Consider the following 17,832-nt stretch of genomic DNA (forward strand, 5'->3'; position numbering starts at 1 on the left):
CCCAAACGTTAGCATTGCTTCAGTAACTTAGACGTATACTCATATCCCTTATGTCCTCAGTGTTTTGCTGACTTCATTCAATTCATTGGTTAATGACTGTTTAAAGTATGCACCTGCAATAATCATTTTGTGAACATTCAGTATATTCACAGTATAAATGAACCTCAGTTTCCTTTACCTGTGTGAAGCCCAGTTGGGATGAAGAAAGGATGAAGGGATATTGTTTTCCAGTTGGGTGATAGTCAGTCTCAGGGTAGATATTGTGAGAACTTTGGAGCCATGGACAGAACCATTCCATTTGAACTCTCCTGCTGGAGTCAGACAGAACTTATGTGCAAGATGCCTTCTCTTGTCATGGTCTTCTCTGTGCTGGTGCTTATTCAGAGCAAATGAATTGGTGGAGTATTGATTGTGGTAGACACGATACTTCCCTTCTTGACCCAACTTAAAATAATTGTTGATATTTCCTTTCATGACCACTTCCTTTTTGGTGCTCAGCCGTGATATTTCTCCTTGAGAGTTAACTACCAGTACCTGACCAAGAAAATAAAAAGACTCCATTATTCATATCAAACATGCAAATGTGATCGACTGTCTTTACATTCCAAATAAGTTTAGATACATCGTATGACCGAACTTTTGAAGTTTAAAAGCTAAAGCTAATTGATTATAATTAAACAAGCAATATATACCCGCAAAAAGAAAGAAAACTAACTTCTATTAAGTGCCTGTCATATGTCAGACATTATCAAGTACTTTAAGGTATCTCAAATATACACACAAAACTTCTGTGTAAATCATTCACCAATCATTATTTCAGGACTACAATATATAGGTTAGGGAGAAAAAGAGGGCATTATATGTATTATTCCCCAAAAAATATATTCCTAAAAATACCTCTCTTTCTGCTCCTTTTACCAATTTCAGCTTTAGTACAAGAGTCCGTGGCTACTCTAACATAGTGTTTTCAAGGAGCTGATTGCAATCATTTAGTGGACTGTGAAATCAATAATGGGCCTTATTCAGCTCTTTTTAAAAAAAATGAAATATAATACAATAGACCAGCCTAGAAGAGAAAATACCGGAGTGTGTCCCACATAGTAAGGCAAAATACTATTTCAGGAAACTTGTGTGTACTGGGCTGCTATGGAAAATGTCTCACTGAGGGTCAGAGTGAAAAAGAAGCTAGAAAGCCGTTGCTTGAAAACAATTCCTATGATGTTAAGAAAAGGACATCATACGTTCTGGCTCACCTACCCTGCAAATGCCTCTCAGATCTGGGAGACCAAGTTGTGGCCATTATTCCTTCACTATGGCTGGCTGGGGGGCAAAATACTGAGTCCTAGCCTTAGTATTTTTGTTCAGAATCAGAGCTGAGATGCTGTGCTGTTCTATGCATTTCACTGTGCTATCAAGGGCTAAGTCCTATTCTTTAGCTGCAGGTTCACATGACATGATTACAGCTAAATCTGAGCATTAAATCATCTACAGCTTAATAAAGCCTGCGAATAGCAAACTAACCATATAGTCAAAAAGTATACCACCCATTTACGGGATTTCTACGCATGGACTGAAATTTGGTGCACAACTATATTTCTCATAGTATAAAACTAACACTTTAATTCCAGTTAGCCACTACAGTCTTAGAAGTAGAGAACATACAATTCCAAAGTAGATCTACAAATGAAAATTATTTTACATTCCAGAGATTTTTGTTTTTACCTCTTTGCCCTCCTTAAATAATTTGTTTGCTTCATGGGCTGCAGCTGCCACCTGTTGGTTCTTCAACTGACTAAGTTTGCTGTCAGGATTCCGTAACCTGGTGATGATTCGAGTTGAGCCAGAGGTTCCTCTTCCACCTCCAGGAGACTCACTTATGTCCCCATTAGACTTCTCTGATTTGAAATCACCTGTTGTCAAATGAGAAGCCAAATGCAATTTTTAACAGTGAGTAAATTATATATAATAACACCCTATTTATCCAAAACTCATAACCGGTGCATATCTAAGATCCAGAAAGTAAACAGAAAAAAGTCCTTGAAGAGCCAAAGCAAATGCATTAATTTTTACAAGTTTTACTTAAAAAGAAAAGTATGTCAGAATTTTACTGTGAGTCATTTATTATTTTACAGAAAATTCAAACATGGCAGGTTATCTGTTTCAAAGCTCATCTAGAAAACAGGAAGGGGTGCTACAAGTTTACAAGTAACAAACATAATAACTCAAAATGCTGTAACAAAATGTTGCTGTATGTATTAAATATGGATTTCTATACAAAAAGTAAAGGATATAATTAATTTTTAGAAATTAATTGAATTTATTGAAATTGTTTAAATACCTAATAGTTGAAACCTTATAAATATAAATGCCGAGTGAATTTTCTCCTAAAGAATCTGGGTAATTACCTGTATACGCAGATAATCATACATGTGAAAATCAACTAAACCAGTTGTTTCTAATATAATAAAGGCCTCTCACATTTTCATAGTAACTTAATTTTAAAAAGTGACAGATTTAACTGTCAAGGAGCAATTCTACTTTCCCACGAATCCCACTTTCGCTGAAAATTTCTACACATTCTGAAACGACTGCATCACTATCAAATTTCCACTGGCTAGATGGTTGAACAAGACCTCATTTTTCTTTTTTAACTTGAAGCTTTTTAAGGTTAAGACAGTGTGGCACTGGCAAATGAAAAATAAAACAGAAAATTTACATATATTATCTAGATGGCATTTGGGGGTTGGTAAGAGGGTAAGGGGGCGTCAAATATTATGGTGATAGAAGGAGAACTGTCTCTGGGTGGTGAATACAATGCAATATATAGATAATGTATTACAGAAATGCACACTTGAAATTAAATAAAAGAGCAATAATTTTTTTTTAAATATGGCATTTGTAGTAGGGAAAACAATTGGATTGGGAAAACGGGCTATTCATTCCGAAAAATATAAAAGTTAAAACAATTCAGTACACATTTGTTAACTTTGTGTGTTCAACACTCTTCCTTTCATTTGAGGAGATGCTTTCCACCACTTCAGTCATATGATTGTGCCAGGGCTGCAAACAGGTATGTTGCCCTACAGGGTGAGCAATGTCACCCAGCTTAGCCGGACAGCACTTCACTGGCTGGCCACAGTGACTGTCTCAGAACTGCTTATGTGGCCCAAGCCATTCAGCACCCTACTCCAGTTTTAAAAATCTGGAGATGGGGAAAGGGTCTTTTGCTTTTTGTATTAGTGAGCAGAAAGGGTATAAATTAAACATTGGCTACTTTTACCCCACAACATGGAGAAAACTTCCAATAATAAGAGACAATAAGCCTGCCATAGGGAGTGGGGAGTTTGAATAAGACAGGAAGACCAGGGAGAACCTCCTTTGGCTCCCTGGGTCCAATAACGCACCTGACACTATCATCACCACTGGACTTCTCAACTGTACAAGCCAACAAAATTCCCTTTCGGTTTTAAGCCAAGTGTAGTGGATCTGTCACTTATAATCAATAAATTCTGAATAATACAAGAGTATTTTAAGATTCTGATCCCAAAATATGACACTGATTAAATCAAGATGAGGTAGGGATGCTGGGTATCTTGCCATCCCAGGCTGGAAAACTAGTAAATCTACGATGTGTAGGAACAAAGCAGTTGGTTAGACCCTAAGCAATTTTCCCTTGGGTCCCAAGACCATGAGTCTACCCACGCTGGAGTTTTTAACGCCAAGTGCTGTACTATGACGGCTACTTCTTGGGACCATTTATAAAATCCTACAATAAAGACTTTTTAGACATTGTTTGGTCTAGGTAGGCTAGACTTCCTAAAAAGCACAAAGGGAATGGCACAGTGTTTTTAAAAAGAAATCCTTCAACTTAGAGCCCATAACACAACATTGCTGAGAGTCAATCCTTTGCTAAGTTAAGTGCAAATAAGGGAAAGGAAGCAGAACATTCATCCCTAGGGGTAAGACTTGAAAGGGAACTAGGCTGAGAGTGGACGTCCTTATCTAATACCCCTGCCCAAAGGCCTTATTATAAAGGAGTGAAGCACTTCGATGCAGCCTGGATGTAGATTTACCCCAGCTTCTGGAGCTCCTAGACAGACTTTATTCACCTGAGGACTAGGGCTACTGGTCTACTAAGCAGACAAAGTAGGCAAGTAAAGGGGTTTACCTTCAGGAACCCTGAACCAAGTTGCTGGGCATTTGGCACTCGCTGGGTGCCCAGGTAATCTATATGGGAATGCTACTGCTAGAAAAAACTCCAAACCTGCCAAACTAGGAGTTATGATTATTCAAACCTACAGCAATCCCCAGCAATCCATCCCTGACAACTGCCAGCCAGAATTAGGCTACTGAAGCAGAACAGCCTCCAAAAGGGAGATCTTCCCATATGCTTCCCACTTCTCGGCCACAGCCATCCTCCTAGAAAACTAACGGTAGGCAGATTTATCAAAGAATGCTCTCCACAATCAGGGTAACGAGTGTTATACGTAGTAACACTCATAGATTGTGAGATCAAGATAAGCCACATCCAGACTTAATCAAAAATAATACAAAATACACAGAATTCCTAGATACAATTACAATTACTAGATGTACTTTTGGCAAAGAAGTTTTTGAAAATTTCAGTGGTGGGTGAGATCTTTGCACTACATTAGGCAGACGCATTTTTGAATTTGAATATACAAGCTTGTGCTGAGTTACCAAAGGGTGGTTCTTTACTGTTTTTTAATTTTGCAGCATCCCTCTTTCTTTGGAAAACCATTCCTACACACTCCAATCATATCTTTTTGCTGGAGCCATCAATCATAATACCTTGCCTGCCCTGGCCACGGGGGTGTGAACAATATGTCCAAGATTAGCCACTCAAATTCCTTCCTCAAGGGCTTTGGATTTGGAGCAGGAGTAGGGGCTTGGTCTTTGACCTTGGAAAGATATGACTATTAACCGCTGATGCCATCTTCCCTGCCACTTGGAAAAAGCCTGTCTGTATTAGGAGAGAATGAAGTTAACAAACAAACACATGCAGATCCAAAAGGTGAGAGACAAAGAGGAGAAGGCAGAAAGAGTTTGGATATCCGGGGTCCTGTTATGCCTGATGATGGCTTGGACTTCCCAATTACATGAGTAATTAAATTTTCTTTCTACTTAAGCTACTTTAAGCTGGTTCGGTCACTTGCAACTGAAAAAGTCCTAATTAAAACAGATCTCTATCTCATACACAAAATTACACTCCAGAGGGATTAGAAACAAAGCTATAGAAGTATTATGCAAAATTACTGTGAAATACATGTATATAGTCTTGGGATAGGGATGGTCTTCCTTAGTAAGACACAAAATCCAGAGAAACCCTAAAGAAAAAGATTGATAAGTTTAACTACATGAAGTGTAAAAATTTCTGTCCAAGGTAACAGAGTTAAAAACAAGCTATATAAGTACACACACACACACACATATATATATATATATATATACACACATATATACACATAGATATACACATATATATACACATATATATATGTAAAATCAAAGATTAATAGCCATAATACATAAAGCATTCCTAAAACTCATTAAGGAAAAGCATCAAAGCTCAATAGGAAAAAATGAGCAAATGATATGAAGAAGCAACTCACAGAAAGTTGAACAAACATATGAAAAAAAACTCAACCACATTTAGTAAGCAGGAATATACAAATTTTTAAATAAAATACTTTCACCATTGGCAAAAATGTAAGAAATTGATGATGCTGAATTTAGGTGAGAGTATGAAGAAATACATATGTATATAAATTATTGGCATAAATCCCTTTTAACACACAATGAAGCAGTAGCCATCACTATTTTTAAAATGTGCCTATCATTCGACCCCACAATTCTTACTGTTTCTATATTGCTAGAAATACTTGCATAAGTACACAAAAATACATGTTGAGAATGTGAAAAAGCAACACTATTTGTAATAATGAAAAAACTGTTAACAGCCTAAAAGTCCATTCATAAAGAAATAGTAAATGAATTATGGTTCATCCATACTGTGGAATACCATGCAGCAGTTAAGAAGAATGAATTCAATTTATAACATGAAAAGATTCGCTACATATATTACTGAGTGAATAAAAGCAAGATGCAGAACACTACATGCAAAATGATCCTGTTTAAATTAAAAAAACAAAAACAAAACTTTTTGTACACATACATACATTAATGTAACTGCATGGAGAAAGATATAAAATGTTACACACCAAACTGTTGATGGTGGTTACCTTCGGGGAGCGCATGTGAAAAAGATCTATTTTTCCTGTGTGCTTTTGTATTTTTTTGAACAAAAGCAATGTGTTAAAAAAAAAAAAAAAAAAAAAAAAGGAAAAGGAAATCCGAATCTTCCCACCCCCATCAAACTTGAATTTAAAAAATTAAAAATTAAAAAAAGTAAAAAGCTCGTTTTAATGTATGAAGTGTAATCTTACCTATCTCTTCTTGAATAGAGACAGGTGTATGAGACTCTCTTTCTCCATTTTCAGGATCATCAGCTGCCTTAGCAGATTCACTCTGGGAAGAATTTAGTTCACTGCTGCTGTTACTGTTTTCCAGATTAGGCTGCATGGAGGTAGTGGTAGCACTAGTGTTACTGCTGTCACATGTCTTGTTAGGTTCTTCTAGAAAAATAGAATACCTGATTTTTAAATTGGAAATCACATCAAAAATAAATAATTGTCAGAAGAGACATTTTATTGTTTTACAATTGTATTACAAAGCTAGATTTTAAAAAAGAAAAGTTGCTCATGTATGAATAATGCAATGTATGAAAAAAATTGTAATCAACATCCTGTGAGTTATTTTTTAAGTCTCCCTGTCTATTAACTCAAACTCTTATCATCTCAGTCTATAGTAAAAACAGATAATTTTTCGGATACCCCAGAGCTAAAGAATAATAAAATGATGTAACTGTCTCAGAAAACTTACAGTGTACCAGATACTGCAGAAGTAATGTTGAGACAATACCTCAAAATCTGAAATTTATATTCTTACTTTTCTAAAAGTATTCAAGCAGCATTAGAAATAGAATTAAATAGGATTCTTTATCTATAAAGTTTTCTGCCTGAATTCTATGCCTCCAAATTAACTAGAAGGTAATGCCTGATTATTAATTTTAAGGACAATTTAATAGTATCTCTAAGAGTATAGTTCCTAAGAGTATCAAAATGAACACTACCATAAACTGAGAGCCTAGGTCTTCCCATGGTAGTTCAGAAATTGAGAGCCTCCCTCTGTATTTTACTGTCACTAATAAGATACTCTTTAAAAATCAATCACCTAAATTAAGAAGTGGGTGACAGTATATCACAAAGGCTATCTCTAATGTATAATGAGCTCCTAAATTTCTTTTGAGGGAAAAAAACAAACAACCTGATAGAAAAATGGGGAACTATATGAATTGTCACAAAAGAAATGGAAATGGCCTTAAAACATATGGAAATATGCTCACTTAATTCAAACTCAGGGAAACGTGAAGTCAAACTACCATATTTTGCAGTGTATAATGCGTACCCATGATTTTGGCCCAAATTTTCAGGGAAACGGAGTTAGTACTACCCATGTATAATGTACTTCTTATTTTTCCCTCACAAATTTGGGCAAAAAAAGTGTGCAATATACACGGCAAAATACGGTATACAGAGAAACTACTTCCCAGCTATCAGATTGGCAAAAGTTCAAGTCTCACAACACACTCAGGTGAAGAGGCAGCGGGTTAACAGGCACTCCCACACACTGCTGTGGGAATGGAATGCAAAATGGTGCAAAAAGGATAAAAAGGGAACTGACAGTATCCAGAAAAATTACACATGCATTTACTCTTAACCTAGCAATCCATGTCCAGAAACCCATCCCAAATACACTGGCAAAAGTACTAAATTACTCATTTACAGAGCTATTTGTTGTAGCACTATTTATAATGGCAAATGATCAGAAACAAATACAATGTCCATCAATCGGGCACTGGTAGTATAAAGGATGATGCACACAATGAAATATCATGCATCATAATAAGGAAATCACTACGTTCACATATGAAATGATCTCAAGATTAAATGTAAAAAGAAAGGTGCAGAACAGTGCTTACAGTGTGCTAACTTTTGTTTAAGAAGGGGAGAGACATATACATTTATGGATATATTTTGCTTTTATTTACAAAAAACACCCTAACGTTAATAAAAATGACAACCTATCAGGAAAGGGAGGGATCTGGTTACCTAGAAAGGGATGAAAGTAAAAGTTCTCTGCATATATACAGTTACATAGTTTGATCTTGGAATCATGTAAATGTTTTACTTTTTAAAAGAATTAAAATGCAACCCTTAAAAATTGAAAACAAACTGAAACAAATCTAACCATATATCAAGTTGTTGGCATAACCACACAGAGAAAAAAATTATTTCTGGAACACAATATTTCCACTGTACATCCTTACTGGAAATATCGTATAAAGAACCACAAAAAAAATCTTAAATGCCTTTCAGTAGTCTTATTATCAGCAGTAATACTGAAATTACTACAATCTATAAAATCATCTTATTACTATTTTAATGACGTCAGGATATTAATAATAATAATATATTATTATTAATGGACATCTATATCAGTATAAAGCAAAAAAATAATTAAGTTACTGTTGTTAGGAACTAAAGCTTTCAATGTAAGGGAAAAGAGATACAAGTGTTAAAACAAAGAAACTATGCAAACCTCAATCTGAATGTGAAATGTTCACATGAATTGATGGTCTTTTTCTTTTTAAAAGTAAGTATTTCTTAACACTACCCACCCAAAAAGCATGGAGGCAGTGAGAGCCCAAGAGCAGTAAGTACTCCTAGGCGCAGATTATGGCCTCTAAATATCATTCCACACTAAAGAAACCAGGGCTTCTTGGAAGAATGACTGATTCCAGGTCTGGGATAGGAAATGTGTAAGATAAACTTCAGACATCTTATTCTGCCCAAAAGCAAAGAAGCTATAGTAAAAGGACTCAAAAACTAACACGAATGGGCTTCCACTGTAAACATAAGCAAAATGGGTAACTACAACTGACTGAACCAAATTGAACATGAAGACCCCAGAGTTCAAAATGGATACCTAAAATGAGAAAGCCACATCCTTCCCCCCAAAGTCCATATAACTCATGAATCACCACTGAAGGTAACTGGACACCAACTCCTGACTCTGAAAATTAGAATTTAAGAGAAATAATTAAGCATTTATTCTTGCTCTAACTATATTTCAAGGTATTCAAATAGCCTTGGTTAATAAGGGAAAATTCTTTACAGAAGAATTCCAGGTAAAAAAAATATTAAAAAATTACAGAATTAGAAATCACCATCTAACCTCTAAATAGATTACTGATTCTGAAAAGATCATTAATGACTGAAAGGAACTTTACAATGTTACCACCTAAACTCACTGATTAATCTTAGCATTTGTAAAGGTAGAACAGACATCATGAGCCTTTTGATGCGATATATGAAGTATTCAGCACATAATTATGAAGTATTTTTGCCAAAAATACTTGAAAATGAATTTAATCATGCCTTCAGAAACAAATTAAACACCACCAAAAGGAAGGAAACAGATAAATCCTGGATGTGGGACATTCCATAAAAGGACACACTAGGATTCTTCAACAAGTCAACAGCATGGGAAAGAAAAAAGTCGGGGAAAGGGGGAGTGCTTTAGATTAAGAGACTCAGGAGATATAAAAACAAATGTTATGTCATATGAAGACCTCATTCGGAGTTATTTCAGATACAGCAAATGTAAATAACAAAAAAACATTTTTTAGTGAGGAAATTTAAATTGACTGGATATTAAGGAATTGTCAATTTTATTGAGATGATCATGGCAGTGTAATTATGGAAGAAAATGTCCATATTCTTTAGAGATCACTGGATTAGCTAGGGCTGATACAACACGATGTTTGCAATTTGCTTTAAAATACGGCAGTAGGAAAGAACACAAAAACACCTCAACAGAAAAGGGATAAACAAACTGTGATATAGTTACACAGAGGAGTACTATAATGCAGTTAATATGAAAGAACGTCAGCATCATACAACATTAGTAACATAACATAAAGTGAAAAAATTAAGTTCCAAAGTTACACTTAACACAATACACTTAATAAAATATACTTAACACAATACACTTGCTATGAAGTTTAAAATAACAAAAATGGAAATGTACAGTTTTTAGCAAATAATGTAGATGAACTCAATGAAACAAGATTATGTGGGTTACACATCACTTGGCCCTCAGGTATCAACAGTGTTAATTCTACTGGGTTTCCCTTAGAAGAAGGAAAAAAGTTACTGGTGAATAAAGGATCCAGGGTGACAATCACTTCAGGTAGGGGAGAGGTGAACAGGGGATGGGACTGGGAGATGGTTAGATGCAGGTTAGTTTCAAAGCAGGATGTAGCTTTTAGTTTTGGGTGATAGGTTCCTGGGGTTTATTTATTAATGATAAATTTATTTATTTATTTATTTATTTATTTATTTATTTAGGGAGGGTGCAGCTCACAGTGGCTCATGCGGGGATCAACCAGCAACCTTGGTGTTATTAGCCCCATGCTCTAACCAACTGAGCTAACTGGCCACCCTTATTAACGATAATTTTAAACCTGTATGAATAAATTAAGAGGGATTACACAATGACCAATGCAATTAACTAAAGATTATGATTTATCTAATATTGCACCCGTGGGACCAAAGGGGAAACCCCCCCTTCTGCCACCCCTCCCAACTCAGGTTCAAGCCGTTGTTTCTCAGTCTAGCTGTGTTTAAGACACAGCTCCCTGGCCCATGCTGGTATTATGAGCCTTGCACTCCCACCGGCTGAGGCAGTCGGTGGGTGGGTCGCTCACAGCAGCTTGGCAGCTCTCAGCAGTTCTTCGCCACTCCTGGCAGCCCATGGCAGATCACGACAGCCCAGCTTCAGGGAGAGCTGTTGTTCACAATCTTAGCTGTAGAGGGCGCAGCTTACTGGCCCATGTGGGACTCGAACCGATGACCTCAGCGTTAGGAGCAGGGCATTCCAATCACCTGAGCCACAGAGCAGGCCCAGAAAATGTTTTTAATTTGAGCCAAAATAAGAAAACAAAAAAGGAGTTTAATAAAAAAAGCATGGGTGAAGCAAGTATGACTAAATCTTGATAATGTTTTAATCTAAGTGTTAGCTATATGAGGAAGGGATCTATTATACTATTCTCTTAACTTTATGTTTGAAATTTTTCATTAAAAAAATTTGAGAGATAGAAATGGCAAATTTAAAATGTGACAACTACAAAGCTACAAACCAGTACTACAATCAACTAACTCTTATGGGAAAATGCATATAACTGGAAGAAAAGAAGTGGCTCACACAAATAACATCAGATTCCTCACTAATCATTCCTTTTACAGCTATGGATCTAGTTTTGTAGAGTGCAGTATACCTAATTTATAATTGCCTAAAAATCATTTTCTCAAATAATGAAATAGTATGTAAAGATATCCCCTCATTTATGAGCTCAGAGTTCATAATGCGTTTTCTCATAGAAATATAAGAGAAAGTGATTAGGTTCTAGGCCAGCCCACAAAAACTACCCACATAATATATACCCAAGTATGATTTTAATCAAGAAAAATAATTTTGGGATAGGAACTTAAGAGCTTTTGTCTATAAATATATCTCTTAAAACACTTTATAGAAAGTGCTCTCTGCTATCAGGGAGCTAATGGTATTTCATAAAAGAACAGTCAATAAGTCCCCTACCCAGGTATTCAAATCTAAACAAACCATTAATCCACTGAAAGCAAACTGAGTTCAATTCTATCCTTTTAAACTTTTAAGGTGTTAATGAGCTGAGGACTACCAGAAACTCATGATGCATAGCTTTTCTGTTAACTTGTCCCAAGTGGAAAATAGTGTTTTCCTCCAATTTGGCTGAGAACACCGATTCTGGGTTTTTAAAATAATGCTTCTAGAACTCTTCACCTCCTCACTTCATTAGATTATAGGATTAAGAAAATCTCAAGCATTTCCTTCAAAACACCACAAAGGTATCACCTACCAACATGTACATTTTAATCCTCACAGTCGGTAAGTTCTAGTCCTACAGCAAATAGTATAGTTTTGATATTTACAATACTATTTTCATTGGTCATGACACTGTAAATGACTAAAAACAGGGAAATTTTTGTAATTATCCCTCAAACCAAAATTACATATAGATCTTGATCTTCAATGTCTGAACATAAACACCAAAGCCTAAAAAACAAAAACAAAAAACCCCACAAAATTCTAAGCAAAAAACTACTTTAGAGAAAAAAGTAATTTTTCCACCTGACAGTAAAAGGGAAATTTTTAAGAAGGAAAAAAGTGAGGTAAAATAAATAACCTGGAGATGGGCCCCAATAAAAAACAAAAAAAACAGGGGGCCGGCCCGGTGGCTCAGGCGGTTAGAGCTCCGTGCTCCTAACTCCGAAGGCTGCCGGTTCGATCTCCACATTGGCCAGTGGGCTCTCAACCACAAGGCTGCCAGTTCAATTCCTCGATTCCCGCAAGGGATGGTGGGCAGCGCCCCCTGCAACTAAAATTGAACATGGCACCTTGAGCTGAGCTGCCGCTGAGCTCCCGGATGGCTCAGTTGGTTGGAGCGCGTTCTCTCAACCACAAGGTTGCCGGTTCAACTCCCGCAAGGGATGGTGGGCTGTGCCCCCTGCAACTAGCAACGGCAACTGGACCTGGAGCTGAGCTGCACCCTCCACAACTAAGATTGAAAGGACAACAACTTGAGTTGGGGGAAAAAAAAAAAAAAAGGCCTCGAAATACACACTGTTCCCCAATAAAGTCCTGTTCCCCTTCCCCAAATTAAAAAAAAAAAATCTTTAAAAAAAAAAACAACAACAGTGAGTCCATTAAAAAAAAAAAAAGAAACTTTGACCTAATTGTCCTATACTACACCCAATAACTAAAAATAGATATCCTCTTCTAGTGTACATGGGCTATTTATCAACATTAACAATACGTTGGACCATTTAAAAAGCCTAAACAAATCTTAAAGGACATAAATCATGCACCAGAATATACTCTGACTACAGTGGGTTAAACTAGAAATATATAACAAAAAGACAATTGGAAAATCTCCAAATGTTTGAGTATAAAACAATGTACTTCTATATTAAGTGATGGGTTAAAAAAACACACATCATAATGGAAATTAGAAAATATTTAAAACTGAATGATAAAGACAATATAACATATAAAAGTCTGTGAGATGCAACTACAGCAGTACATAGAGGGAAACATACAGCCTTGATAGCAGACATAGAAAAAAGAAAAACTAAAAATCATCAAAGCATCCATCTTAAAAAGCTAGGAGAAAAAATAACAGAGTGTTTAAGACTTTTGGAGGTGACGGATATATTTATGCCATACATTATGGTGTATATTTATGTCCAAAACCATCAAGTTGTATATATTAAATATGTACAGCGTTTTGTATGTCTTATACCTCAACAAACTGATTTTTAAAAATTTGGGGGGGGGGTTGGTGAAATCTACAAAAAATGTAAAGAAAACAGGAAGGAAATAACGAAGATGACAAATACACTAGAAAAAACATACAACAGAGAGAGGATCAACACGAAAGTTACTTTTTAAAAAGTCTGATAAAAATTGCTAACAGTACTGTCAGAAGATTAAGAGAGGACAGATAACCAATTTCTGAGTTGAAAAAAAACAAAACATGACTACAGACCCTATAGACATTACAAACACAGGATGTTATTATGCCAATAAAATTTAAAATTGAAATGAAATGGGTGATTCCTAGAAAAATGCAACGTATTAAAACTGATACAAGAAAACAGAAAATATGAATAGCCCACTACCAAAGAAATGGAATATAATTAATAACTTCTCTACAATGGAAACTCCAGGACCAGATGGCTTCAGCAAACATTTAAGGAATAAATAACACCAAGCCACAGAAACTACTGCAGACAAGAGGAGAAATGAGAACTTGACACAAAGGTCTGACATGGGCATTATCCTAGAAGGAAAACTCTAAGCCAATATCACTCATGGAAGTAGTTGCAAAAATCCTAAACAAAATATTAATAAACTGTATACAACAATATTTAAGAACGAAAATACAAATCATGACCAAGTTGTATTATACTTACTTCAGGATATGAGATTCGGTTAACACTTAAAAAAAACACACGCAGAAACTGCTTCCAGTCAAGATAGAGGGACTGGATTTACCCTCTCCCATGAAACAACCACAAACAAAAAAAGAGACAACTTAATAGAAAATGAACAAAGGAACCCACAGGCACTTCAGAAAAGAAGATATCCACATGACCTATATGCACATATACACATATGCATGCATACATACACACACGAAAAGGTGCTCAACATCCTTAGTCACCAGGGAACTGCAAGCTCAAACCAAAATAAGTTATCCCTACATTCCTACCAGAAGAGCTAAAATAAAGATTGGGTGGGGGGCGGGGGGTGGATTACATGATGTTCTTATAACACATAGAAAAAGTCTTTCATGATTTTCATCCAAGTATTAACCATAATTCTTTACCTTTAATGGAATTACCATTGTTTTTTTTTCTTATTTTGCTCATCTAAATTTTCTAATTTGTTTTTTGAAAAATACATGTAGCTCCTATAATAAAAGTTCTTTTTCATTTTAAAAATGGCACAAAGAAAGGCATAATCATATTATAGGTGTGATATAACTTATTTTGAGCATAATTTTAACTTTTAAAAGCTTAAAATATGCATTACTGATTAACTTACATTTTTATATCAAATATAGCGTACAAAAATGTTCTGTGATGATGGTTCTCTATTATATTACGGTTTGAAATGTTATTTAAAAAACTACATGAGCACATGCAAACATAAAATTAATCTGTTAGCACATACAGAACTGGAATGGTCAAATCATTCAACACTGAGCCATTAGTATGTAAGTACTCAAAACCAAAAACATCTGCCACTATGGTCTGGTGATAAAATATACAATTAAGTCTAATACACAAAAACAGCTAAATGAACTTTCAAAAGCATGATTATGATGAGTTTCAAGCACTAACTGCAAGAACATGTGTCAAACTCCAAATGTTAGGTGACAATTTAGCAATCAGGGATGGCACTTATGTAAGCAAGCAGCATGAATGAACATATACTTTAAGTTTTAGGTGACATTCAGCTTTTACTACAAAAGGGAAGGATTCCCCCCATTACAGAGGCATTGATACACTGCCCTCTGTACCTGGCACGTCCTGGGGGAGCTCAGATGCCACCTTCTTCTCTGCCATGTTGCTGCTATCATGGGTTTCTGAGAGACACCCCACAGGACTCCTCCCTTCAGAGGGACTAGTCTCTTCTGAAGAAGCATTTGTTGTGTTGTCGTCAAGATTTGCTGATACAGAGTTACCTTTATCCCCAACTTCTGTTGGCTCTACAGTAAAATGCACAATAAAACTTTAAAGATATCCTTCAGAATTGCTTTAGGACATATGGCCACATTCAATCAACTACTAAAAATGAAAGATCACCAAAAAAATCCCGCTTTTATTTGATGGCCATCTTGAAGCAATTAGATTCTGAAATATTTCTGCAGTAGGTAACCCAAAGAGTATTTCAGAATATTTAACATATTAAGAATGTTTAAGTAATTAATATAAAATAAACATATTTTATCATATACAAAAGTGGATATTCTGGTATAAAAAGTGTTTTTTTCACCAACAAACCTTACAGGGAAATGGTACCTTATTAGGACGTATAAATAGAGATCTGGGTATAACATTATAGTAAATCCATCAATATATAAAACTCATTACAGTGACTATGTTACAAGGGGAAAAGGCATCTTTATCTCTTTAGAAATGTAAAATTATTTAAGTAGTTGCTTATAATAAAAAAGATTCATTTCCATTTGCAAGTAAAGTTGGAGATTTCATAAATAACACTGATGAAATTTCTTTTTAACCAAGTAATTTTTTTACCCTCAGATTTTCCTTGCTCAGGATCATCGTCTGGTGTTTTATCCTCATTTTCTTTTTCAAGGGACTGGTCTTCAAACTCCTCCCTGCTTTTCTCAGCATCTTTGGAGTTATTCTCAGTCTCACTGTTGTCCTTTTCTATTTCTTCTGGGCTTTTAACAATATCAATCTCTCCCTTTTTGGCTCTTATGGATTCCAAAATTTCTTCTATAATAAAAACAAATAAAAAATTTTGTTTCCATACATACCAAATATAAAAGTACTACAAATGCCACTTTTAAGAGTTTCAATTCAAGTTATTAAAGTTAAATATGTTAAAAGCATTAGAACCATGAAATAAGGATCAAGATTATCAGTATAATTCTGATGTTTAGAGAACTCAACCAATTTGGATATCTTCATTTCTAGAAAATACATGCAAATTATAGGCTCTTTTTTTTTTTAAAGGAAGAAAAACCTAGTCTACTTTATGAAATTGAGACTTGATTATAGATGACTGTCACATGCTCTGCCACATGACAGAGGCCCACCGTGTGGGCAGCATGGTACACTGACCAAAACCCAGAGCCCCACAAACTATGCAGATCAGGTTTGAATTACTTGTGTGACCCTGGGCAAGCTACTTAACCTTCAGTCCACTGTAAAACGAAACAACAGAGGCTCATTTGGAAACATTTTTCTTTGAAGTTCCAGAACTGTTCTGCAAATCACTAAATCTCTAAGGGCTCTAATCCTCTTTCAACATGGGTAGTGATACAATGATAGACCACAAGATTATTCTTTGGGTTATGATCCAATACGACCACTTTTTATTTTGTTGCTCAAATTGTCCAAGCTTTGGCCATTGGGAGATTTTTCAGGTGAGTCCTGTGTCCTTTAAACAGATCTCATCCATTCATTCATTCAGCACTTCCTTACTTTCCAGTACTACAAGGTGCTCCAGGCTCCCCAGACTCCCCTTGTGTTTTCCCTGTCCCAGCCCTAGAATCCACTCTAAGGAGTCTTGGTTCTTTTTTATTGGCGTATGATACTTAGAAGCCATGATCTGGGTGCTAGGTGTACTTGTAACTACTGGGGTATCACTGCTTCTGCATTCTCTCATCCTACAGAGCGAGGAAAGTATGTATGTACACTGACCCACGTGTATAGATACATCTACGTTATTTCTATATCTATGTGTCTGTGGTTCACTACCCTGTTGCTTCTTTGTAACTACTTCTCTGACAAAAGAAACCTGGTTCTCATTATCTACAATATACCTATTTGATCAATATTAGTATACATAGTAGTTTCAAAATTGATAAACTGTATACCCTTCTGTATTTACCAACTAGAGACAATGTTTGTGAACAAGAAACATTTTTAAAACCAGGTACTCATGGTACTTTTTGGATTTTTTAATTTCCTTTGTTTAAGTGTTCTTTAACTTCATTTTCGTCACTATTTCTTAAATTGCAGGTGTCTAGAATGTTTCCCAGGATTAGAAAAACCTTGTAAAGTCATCACTGGAAAATACCTTTCTGGTAAAGTGATTACGTCTGAGCTGACTGGAGTTAATTCCTCACACTCGCTCTCACCTTCTCTACTTATTCCTATAAGAATTTAGAGCCAACGAACATCTAAGACACCTACAGGACAACAATTTCAAGTGGAAGGTAATTCCAACTGGCATATTTTCTGTTCTCATCATCCAAGTCATCCCAGGATCCTTTCTGACATTATTTCCTCACATTCCTGCTTTCAGTTCTGATCTACCCTAGCTGCATTT

General features: G+C 35.6%; 1 protein-coding gene across 16 annotated transcripts in view; it reads right to left on the reverse strand.

Annotated features, from left to right (window-relative positions):
• BPTF (bromodomain PHD finger transcription factor) overlaps positions 1 to 17,832 on the reverse strand; it is a 124,887-nt gene that overhangs the window by 62,099 nt on the left and 44,956 nt on the right. For 11 of the 16 annotated variants that reach the window (XM_074319900.1, XM_074319897.1, XM_074319893.1 and 8 more), the window contains exons 4-8: positions 16,068 to 16,271; positions 15,329 to 15,517; positions 6,468 to 6,656; positions 1,723 to 1,910; positions 179 to 534 (exon numbers count right to left, since the gene is read on the reverse strand). In XM_074319900.1, coding sequence (XP_074176001.1) covers positions 179 to 534; positions 1,723 to 1,910; positions 6,468 to 6,656; positions 15,329 to 15,517; positions 16,068 to 16,271 — 1,126 coding nt within the window. The remainder of the gene's footprint in view (positions 1 to 178; positions 535 to 1,722; positions 1,911 to 6,467; positions 6,657 to 15,328; positions 15,518 to 16,067; positions 16,272 to 17,832) is intronic. The other 5 variants (XM_074319899.1, XM_074319904.1, XM_074319894.1 and 2 more) reach the window with 4 other exon arrangements.

Source organism: Rhinolophus sinicus, linkage group LG15, assembly GCF_036562045.2.
Source record: "Rhinolophus sinicus isolate RSC01 linkage group LG15, ASM3656204v1, whole genome shotgun sequence".
In the NCBI taxonomy this organism is placed as follows: Eukaryota; Metazoa; Chordata; class Mammalia; order Chiroptera; family Rhinolophidae; genus Rhinolophus; species Rhinolophus sinicus.